The following is a 10,567-nucleotide window of genomic DNA, read 5'->3' on the forward strand; positions in this document are numbered from 1 at the left end:
ATAAAATTTTGTGACGTAGCATTATCATACATTTAATACAATCTAATGATTTGTAGCCATTGTATTCTACAAAGTAGCAGGGACTAAACCATTAAGCCAACTGGTATTACATTAGGTAATTATGGTATTGTACCAGTTCATAATAACTCATTTAAAACTGAAAACTAAATAATAATATGAAGACACTATTTGGGTGACCCTTGTTAAATGTGTAACTTTTACATTTTTGGAAGGGCACCGAAAAATGTTTCCAGTGTGTTGTAAGTACTAGCAATAAGAGAATTATAAGTGAGTAGAGGATGGTGTTGTCTTTCTCTTTTGCTTTATTATCCAATATGTATTTTTACTTTTTACATTTTGCCTAGCTTTCATTAATTGCAGTGACTGAAGTCAACTATTTTACCTTGTCTTGGGGGCTTGCTTGGCAACAAGCAGACCTGTGTTTCACGTAGTTCTCTGTAAAAGGTGAAACATTTTATAGACTGCAGGGTGTAATAATGGACTTTATAGTACTGAAAGTTTTACTAGTCATGCCTACTAGTTTACAGAACAATGTACATGGCATTGGTCAGGCAAGTGGCGCCAGCAGTTGTGTCTCACCACACAAATTGTGTCTCATCTAGGAATTTGGATTACACAAACCACTGGTTCATGAGTAATGAAAAATACATATTTTGCTCTCAAATTGTAATAATTCTAAAAAAACATTTTATCCTTTGCACATAGTAACATGACCGCCCAGGTAGTCCCTTATTCTCCTGTTGCATCTAGACCCACATTTACCTCTGCCATTCCTTGTCCTAATGCACCCTGTCACTAAGTCCAGGACTAGAGGTATAGGGGAAACCCTTTCAAGAATTTGGGCTCAACCAAGTAAGTGGAAATATTAAGGCTTATTAAAAAAATGTATTTGGACATGAAATTTTGTATGTGCTAAAGAGCAGTGACTGCCATATTCAGGTTGGGTGACTACAGACAAGACAAACATTTTAACACCAAAAAATATTAAACATATTGTAAGGTGTTTATTGCCAAGTTCTGGACACAACTGTTCTCCACAATAGATATATTGTTATCCTTTAACAAAATGTTTTCCACTGCATGTCCAGATATGTTTTACAATAACACAGTGTCTGAATTCATTATCATTGGATTCCCAGCTTTGTACCATTATAATTCACTTCTGTTTGTGTGCCTTCTTATTGTGTACCTTCTTACTATAGCTGGTAATGTGACTATATGCGTTCTAGTGAAGACTAACCTACGCCTCCAATCTCCGATGTATATATTTATTAGCGCTCTGTCCTTTATAGAGATCTTTTATACAGCTGTCACCATTCCGAAAATGCTGGTCAATCTCCTAGTTGCAAACAAAACTATATCTGTAAGAAACTGCCTCTTGCAGACATATTTCTTCCATGCTCTCGGATCTTGTGAGGATTGTCTTCTTACCGCCATGGCCTATGACTGGTATTTGGCCATCTGCCACCCTCTTCACTATTCTTCCATCATGACCTCCACAATGACCATGAGGTTAGTTGGTTTTTGTTTTACTCTTGGTTTTCCGTTTCCCCTCATTGAGATCCTTCTGATTTCTAGATTATCTTTTTGTAACAGCAAAATGGAACATATATTTTGTGACATTCCACCATTGATCAGTTTGGCTTGTGGTGACATCTCCATTAATATTCTTGCTGATTTTATAACAAATTGTTTCAGTGTAGTTGTCAGCTTTTCTTTGGTCATGACCTCGTATTTTATCATTATTATGACTGTTATGAAAATAAAGACATCTGCTGGAAGAATGAAGGCTTTCTCCACCTGTGTTTCTCATCTGACTGTGGTGTTGATTTTCTTTACTTGTATTTTGTTTATGTACATTCGGCTTACCAAGAGCTACTCTTTGAACTTTGATGGTGCAGTGTCCATCCTCTATTCAGTGGTCACACCGATTTTGAACCCAATAATATACAGCTTTCGGAACCAAGAGATCAGATTTGCTTTTAAAAACAGAATGTGCAAAGAAACAAGCATTTACAATAAAAAAATACATGAATCAGGCTGTATAAAAATATAATAAATGCAAATTTCTTGTGAGCATTGTGTACTCAAATATGGTTTATTATAATTTTACCCAAAAAAGTTTCTAGATGTTTCATTAGCCTTTTTTTTGTGCCCTACACATTAGTTGAACTTTAGGGGCCAAAAGTCATCTGAAGTTTCTGTCGAGGCCTTTCATCTGGTAGTATGAATGTTTAATCTACAAAGTGAATAAGATGAACCTGTGTTAACAGCATTTACCTATTCATATGCAGAAGAAATATAGGTAACTATACCTAGTTAAATGAGAGCAAACCTAAGATTTGATTAGGTTAGGTTTCTAGTAATACATAAAACTGCACTATTTTCTATATTATATGGACATGGGATAATCTTCTCTACAAATATCACCCCCTTGTCTTTTCTACCTTACATACTGTATACATTTAAATATGGAATCCTATAGATATCATCTCTCAAAAACAACCCTCTCCTCACAAACAACAGGCTCTTAACAGACAGGACCACAAGTAGGTATATTGGGGTTACAGTATAACAATAAAGTCAAAGCAAATACAATGCTGAGCAAATATTAGGGAACTTTAAATTCTTTTTTATCATCTGAAAAGTATTTATTACACTTTTTTTGAACCACCATATAAACAATAACATTATATGAAACAATACACCATTTATTAACAGTGATTACTAAAAACACATACAGTTTTGAATATTATTGACTCTAAACATGTAGGCTATACAGTCATTTAATATCATTTTCCATTCTAAAAGATTTCTCTGCATTCTTTTTTATTATATTATTGTTCAAGTTTTTATTAAAATGATAAAGACAAGGGCACAAAATCACTTAGGATAGTAACAATATACAAAAAATGTAAAGTGTACAAATCTTCCATCTTCAAAAAGTGCAACAAAAATATCTTACATATATCCACAGGTTATAAATACAGAACCACAATCATCAATAATACAACCAGTGGGGAGTTGGGGGAAGAATTAGGAGAAGATGAAAAAGGAGAAAAAATGGGGGGAATAGTGGTAAAGAAAAGACAAACGAAAGTACAATGAGCTCATGAGTTGAGTTCATAATGACATATGATTAAGTAGTAGCTTAAAAAAATAAATATATATATATATAAAAAGATATATACCTAAATAAATTATCATGGTGAAAGGAAACCATTCTGCGTAGCTATTGAATACTGTACTATTGAATACCCAAACTCACCTCATACCCGACACTTCTACTCATGGTCTGACATGACAATTTTAGAGTGGACAAGATTGCCTGATTGGTTCTTAACTTTTGAAATATATGTAAAGGATTTCCTAGATTAAGGCATTAGCGAGAAGTTTGCCAAGCCTATTACCTCTTTGTAAAATGTCCGGGCCACCAAGGAGAGAATAAGTTTGGTTTTAAGATCCGGGGGCTGTTTTAGTTGATTTTCAGATGGGTTAGTTGATGGGGATGCTCTCACCACTGAGATTGCCTATAGAGAAGCTCAAGACTTCTTAGCGAGTAGCTCGTGGACCATAAAACCCTTTTCACTCTTCCCGTGTGTGCCATGGGCAAAATAAGTGCAGAGTCCTTCAGGAGTGATTTATTGAGTGGTGGATGGGCAGAGCATAAGTGACACCATTACTGGAGTATGGTCTGATAAGATGTGAGGTGAATGGAGGAAATGAAGGGGAAATCCTTATCCCCCGGATGCAAGACCACAAATCCCTAAACTACAATGTTTGGAGGAGTTTTTTCAGCTTGCACAATTGCCTAAAAGGAAGGGAAGACTTTCTTATCAAAGTATCAAGCAAAGGCTCCAGGACCAGATGGAAATCTGCCAGCCGCCAACAGACCCTCCTAAAATTGCAATAATTTGTGCAGTGTGTGTAGTAAAAAGGGAACTTGAAGCTGGGTGGGGCAGTACAAACTATTATCAAAAGGGAGAGTTAGAAGCTGCCCTCCAGCTAATCGGGCCCTGTAGTTTCCAGTAATCCTCGGAGTCTCAGATTATATCTTCTCCACCGATTTTCCATGTCCTCCATTTTGTAAAATTAAGAACGATTTACCAACATAGATTTGTGTTGAGCTTCTTGGAGGTTTCTTATAGCTTGCTCTTGTGCGTCCAGGCACAAAATAGCATCTTCTACTCTGTGCAGAGGAGTGAGATCTGAGAGGAGGGAATTCACCTCCAAGTGCATTGCTTCAAGGTATTGCTCTATATCTGCAAACATGGAGGTCAGGTCTTCAAGCATAGGTAGAGCCTTAATATAGTCCATCAGAATCCCAGGGAAGCTGAAGTCCAGTTTCGAAGAGCCCTGTGAGGCTGCTGAGTCCAGGTGCATATTGGGGTGCTGCTACGTATGAAGAGAAGGGCTCTGAGAGGCCGTATTAGGAGACGACATGGCGCTCTCTAGGCCAGAGGGTTTTGTGGCTGTCACCAGGAAGGATCTGATGGATCCTGACAATGATGACTTAGTGTGGTCAGCTTTATCTTGCACTTGGACCATGGATGCCGAAAGGCCGAATGACTGAAACAAACAGGGAGGGCACACGGAGCTCTTACTAAGCATGTCTGCTCGGCACCATCTTCACGCCACACCCCCCCTTCTCCATTCTTGACATGTTTCACCATATGTGGTTTATCAGAAGAACATTGAGAGCTTTCATACTGATAATATAATTACTTTAATAATAACAATTCTTATGCACCTTCAAATTATTTGGCAATTCATTTGCACTTACATCACTCATATAGATCCGATTAAAAGCATTCTGAGGTTAAAATCTATATTCAATAATAAGAATAAATTTCGTAACAAAATTAATCTGTATCATTAATTTTTCGTTCTCAAATCATCCCATAGGCAATACCTACTTTATCATAGAAGACGTCTCCATGGCCTATGGGTTTATTTAAGGTTTCAGAGATGGGCTGCCAGTGCATAAACCTGAGCAGATACCCTTGGTTTTAAGATACATGGCTAATATGATATGCTTTATATATTTTTTTCCAACATATTGGCAAACACATCAATTTCTTAACACAAATACTATCATAATCCTTGTGATTCAATCAAAGAATAAATAATCAAATGTAAGTAAACTGCCTCTTCCCAACTTTCTACCAAATTTCCAGCTCAAGTTAACTTTCATGCTTAGTGGGATTATTCTCTATGTTTCAACCTATTCATTATCCCCTAAACTGTTACTACTTTTCAATTCAGGACTATACAGACATGTGTTAAGGTGTGTTACAGACCATTTATAAACTCCCCATATTGCTGGATGAAGAAATGGAGATTACAGAGAACACATGCAGTCCCAGTCAAGACATTTTTGTCAAGAAGTTGTGGGACACCAAGGAGGCCACACAACTAAAATTTTGCTGGATCATGGTCAGGTCACTTAAATTGGGAAAGTTCAACAATGGTAAAGTTAATATAAATTATAATATAAATTAATATATATTACTTTTTGGAATATTGTTTTTTTCTGCCCATACATTGCACTTTTGGTTGTTTTATATAATTTTAGAATTATTTATTCCCAAACATACAATTTACATATGTTAAATGGCATACATTTATCAAACAATTTTAAAAAACATGAACAAAGTTACATATTTTGAAACCGAAACTAATACAAAAAGAAGACAAAGTCCGCTTTAAATGTGGTGTATATTAATCTATCTCTATGACTGGATTGAGATTAAATGGAATCTACAGAGCAAATGTGCCGACCAAGTCAAGACATTTTTGACATAAGGCTGTGGAACACCAAGGAGTCAGGTGAGTTAAATTGGGAAAGTTCAACAATGGTAAAGCTAAGGCACATTGATTAGGGGTAAAGATAAATAATAAAATCCCTGGGTCTCACTTTAGGGATTACAGTATGTTTGTTATTGAACAGGCAGTTATTTATTATGTTATTTTTTTCAGAAAGCAAAACTCTTCGCAATGGCAATTACTGAGCACTTATCATTCGGGAATCAAATCCCCAAAGCCTTCAAAGCTATTTAAACACTGTTGACACAAAATTTTCATGCAACCCACTTGAGATGATTAATTACGAGAAGAGTTAATAAGGTATTTATTTGAATTTCTGAGTTTGAGGTACATAATAATAAAAGCTGCATATTCACCAGAAATTTATATAAGAAGCTCACAATTAGTTTACCCCCTGAAAGTAAATTGCCCAGGTCACTGTCAGGTTGTCTGTAGTCTACCTGGTGTCTGTAATTACAAGGATTGTAGATGGGGACAGATTTTAGCTAAACCTATACAGGGGTTGTCTTCTTCAGTCACTTTGTGATGTTTTTGATGACTGGCTACACATAGTTCTCTGTGGAGGAAGAGCTCTGCCCAAACTGTTGCCCATTTCCCCATCGGTTCTATGAAGTGTTATAACACCACTCTGCCTGTCTTGGGCCATGACATATTTCTGTGAAGGATAAAATGTATTTTTAAATCTCCATTGTCGTCTTCAAATCATTGAGATGTCTGTCTTAGCTTCTGGTAAGAAAAATAACTAACCAATTAACTATCAAAAAATATTACCTGAGTGGGAATATTATTTCTTATATAGCACCGACATATTACGCAGTGCTGTACAAAGTCCATAGTCATGTCACTAGCTGTCCCTCAATGGGGTTAACAATCTAATGTCCCTACCATAGTCGTATGTCTTTATTACAGTCTAAGGTCAATTTTGGGGTCAAGCCAATTAACCCAACTGCATGTTTTTTTGGAATGTGGGAGGAAACTCACGCAAACACGGGGAAAACCTGCAAGTTTCATGCAGATAGCACCCTTGCCGAAATTTGAACCTGGGACCCAGAGCTGGAAAGGCCAAAATTCTAACCACTGAGCCACCATGCTGGGATGGAAAGAGTTTTTTCATTTTTTTCTTCACTTTTTTTATGAGTATTTATACAGCACCGACATATTATGCAGCACTTCACAAAGTCTATAGTCATGTCACTAACTGTCCCTCAAGTGGCTTACAATCTAATATCCCTACCATAGCCATATTTTGGGGGAAGCCAATAACCCAAACCACATTTTTTTGGAATTAGGGAGGAAACAGGAGTACCTGGGAAAACCCACGCAAACATGGGGAGAACATGCAAACCCTATGCAATTTCATCCTAAGTGAAATTCAGAATTACCTATAATTCTGAATGGAGCAATTTGCTGAATAGCTTTTCAATATGAAGCACTGAATTGTAGAAGAAAAGAAAGACCTAAAATGATGAATCCAACAATCTGTGCAAATGACTGTATTTTACTACTGTTTTACTAGGTTGATGGGCAAATATATTTCAAGGGTAACAGAGGTTTGGAGGTGGAGACAAGTGATTGGCTTTGCAAGTACTGCAGCAAAACTCGCACAGCTATGATTTCATCATTAAAATCTTAATTTGATGAGATGGTAAGGAAGCAATGAAGTTTGCCGCATCTGTTTTAGACCTCCTTTCTGTACATCCAAGCCTTGAAGAAGAGGAATCCTGTTATTACCGAAACACTTTGGACATCATGTACACTTTACTCATCAATTGGTTGTTTTTAGTGTTTCTTTTCTTCTATATGTCATCACTTAATGTGTAGAAGGTAACCTCTGGTTCTCCAAATCATAATTGTCGTCTAGCATTGGATTCCATTGCAGCTCTCTGCATTTGTTAACATAACAGAGCTGGAAGTCTTCCATATGCTGCTCTCACAGGTTAGAATAGGAACATTGGTATATAATGTCTAGCAGTTGTATCCAACTGAAGGTTTTGCCCTGATTAGTGTCTGACATATGTATTATGTAGTACCTTTGTATTGGTCTGATAGAGGGAGTGTACCTTGACCCCCCACCTCAGTCTTTTTCTGCTTCTGTTCCTCTAATTTTCCCTTTTTTCTCTTCTTTCTTTTTTGCCTTCTTAATCACTTTTCTGTTTCCTTTCCACATCCACCTTCTCCACCTTGTTTCCACCTCTCCTTCATTTCCATTTACCTATTTTAGTATTGCAGGTATAAAAGTAATGGAGAATTTTTCTAACCATAGTAAAGTAAATGAAATTGTGTTATTTGGGTTCCCAAGTCTGGAACATTTTCATATGTTACTCTTCATGGTGCTTCTGATCATATACCTGTTTATCATCCTTGGCAATTTTCTAATTATTTTAGTCATCCAGAAAGTGTCCAGCCTACAATCTCCTATGTATTATTTCATTGGGGCTTTGTCATGTCTGGAAGTTTGTTACACAGCAGTTACAATTCCGAAAATGCTGGCTGACCTCCTGAATAAAGAAAAGAAAATCTCCTTTATTGGGTGCCTACTACAAGCTTACTGCCTGCATGCACTTGGAGCTGCAGAATGTTACATCCTTACTATAATGGCCTATGATCGTTACTTGGCCATCTGTAAACCATTACAATACCCATCCATTATGACCACTAGGCTTTACCAAATCTTAATTGCTGCTTGTGTTATTGGTGGATTTATCAGCCCTGTTATTGAAGTAATCCTAATATCTCTTTTACCTTTTTGTGGTCCAAATCTTATAGAAAATGTGTTCTGTGACTTCCCTCCACTGATCTCATTAGCATGTACTGATACAAAGTTGTACATATTGGTTGAGTTTGTGGTCAGCTCCTTCATCATTCTTTTAAGTTTTGCCTTTGTTCTACTATCTTACATCAGAGTAATATTTGTTATAGTAAAAATTAAGTCTAAAGTTGGGCGCCAGAAGACGTTCTCGACTTGTGGGGCCCACCTGATTGTTGTCACTCTATTCTTTGGCAGCATTGGCTTTATGTACTTACGCATTGCAAAAAGTGACTCTGTAGACTATGATAGGGCTGTTGGTCTTACCTATGCTGTTTTTACACCTTTAGCTAACCCTATCATATATGGTTTGAGAAATCATGAAATTAAATCATATTTGCACAGACAATCTCAGCTTTTTCACATTTTGATTCCAAAATATTTGAAATTCAGCCATTAAAACCTAATGTAAGTTAATAAAAAATCCAAAATTGTTGATGTAATGTGGTCAAATATGGATGTTATTTTCCTATATGAGTTTTTGTTAAATTGTATATATAGCCAAAACTTGTAATAAAAAAAATGTGAGGTTAAACCAATGGAGGGTAAACCTTTGAATGAGAACAGTTGTGTCATCGGCCACTGACAACTGTTTTCCAGTCTCTCTCCTTTTTTGTTGTGACTGATCTGCAGTCTGCGGTATCTTCAATTTCCCATTAGCTGTGCATGTGCCTATCCCAGCATCCCCAGCAAATACACTGAGAATGTATGCAGATGAAGGGGATTTTAGAGTATGTGCTGCAGCCAATAGAGTCCATTAGTCCCTGGCTTTGACCTTCTTGGCCATTTACTACTGGTCCTTTGCAGCTTCTTAGTTCCCAGTAACTATTTGCCTTTTGTAGCATTTAGCTTGGCTGACCTACTAATGGTATGACTATTTGTTGGATTACCCGTTGCTGACTCTGCTTGTTTTCTAAACCTATGATTGTTAGCTACCTGGACCTAACTTTGCTTGTAAACCTGACTCTGCTTGCCTTAACTCTTGGATACCTTGTTTATTACCTGAGTAAGACCATTGGCTCTGTTTCTGCGTATCTGTGGATCACTTGGTAACAGACCCTGGATTGTCTGATTACTATTGTGTTCCTTGTCCTGCTTATGTGGGCTCCTGGTCCTCTATCAGTCCTCCTTAGTAGTGTTGGTGTTTGAATTTGGGTTGTCCTTATATTCAACCCGAATATGGCTGTTCGAATTCGGGTAGACCTAACCCAAAAAAACAAGATTCGATGGCACAAATTCAGATTAAAAAAATGTGTTAAAAAAATAAAAATTAATGTTAAATTAATTTATTAGGTGTTTGTGTTTATTTAACTTTTTTTTTTTTTTTTTTTACAGGTATTTTTACAATGACATGATATCACTTAAGAGATACTTGTCAGGCATATTTTCAATGATTGCAACTGTGTCTGCAATCATTGAGAAGAGTGTGCGATCTCCAGGGCACTACAGGTTAATTAATCTTTAGTGCCTCGGGGATTGTAGTGGAACTGCAGAGTTCATCTGCAGGCGATCCTCGGGCACTAAATGTTGAATGGGGACAAGTTTCCCCATTCATCAGATCCAGTGCCCTGTCTTCTTGGATAGAGAAACTCAATCCAAGAACACATACTACTAGCAACAGCAATCAGGATCACTGTTGCAGTCCTGTAGTATGTGTTCCTGGATAGAGTTTCTCTATCCAAGAACACAGGGCTCCCTCTGTTCTCGAATAAAGAAACTCTATCCAAGAACACATACAACTAGTAAAGGGCTGCAAGAGCAATCTCATTGCTCTTGCAGCCCTTAATAGTCCCTAAAACTACTCGAATTCGCCCACCATTGACTTCGAAAAGCTATTGAATCAAATAGTGAGATATTCGACCAACACTACTCCTTAGATGCCATCCTTTGCATGCTGAAGTCCTGGGGGCAGTC

At 37.1% G+C, this 10,567-nt stretch overlaps 2 protein-coding genes across 2 annotated transcripts; both read left to right on the plus strand.

Moving 5' to 3' along the window:
* Positions 1-1,111: 1,111 nt before the first annotated feature.
* On the plus strand, positions 1,112-2,077 carry LOC140340243 (olfactory receptor 6N2-like). Its single transcript, XM_072425299.1, has one exon. It carries the CDS (start codon positions 1,112-1,114, stop codon positions 2,075-2,077), a length of 966 nt encoding a protein of 321 aa, XP_072281400.1.
* A 6,010-nt stretch (positions 2,078-8,087) lies between these two features.
* LOC140340244 (olfactory receptor 6N1-like) lies at positions 8,088-9,053 on the plus strand. The gene has a single exon (XM_072425300.1). The coding sequence runs from the start codon at positions 8,088-8,090 to the stop codon at positions 9,051-9,053; it is 966 nt and encodes a 321-aa protein (XP_072281401.1).
* Positions 9,054-10,567: the final 1,514 nt, after the last annotated feature.

The sequence above is a fragment of the Pyxicephalus adspersus genome, chromosome 11 (assembly GCF_032062135.1).
Source record: "Pyxicephalus adspersus chromosome 11, UCB_Pads_2.0, whole genome shotgun sequence".
Taxonomy (NCBI): Eukaryota; Metazoa; Chordata; class Amphibia; order Anura; family Pyxicephalidae; genus Pyxicephalus; species Pyxicephalus adspersus.

Excerpts from the sequence above, each read along its gene's own strand:
- LOC140340244 (XM_072425300.1), top strand. The coding sequence starts at position 8,088 with ATGGAGAATTTTTCTAACCATAGTAAAGTAAATGAAATTGTGTTATTT.
- LOC140340243 (XM_072425299.1), top strand. The coding sequence starts at position 1,112 with ATGTTTTACAATAACACAGTGTCTGAATTCATTATCATTGGATTCCCA.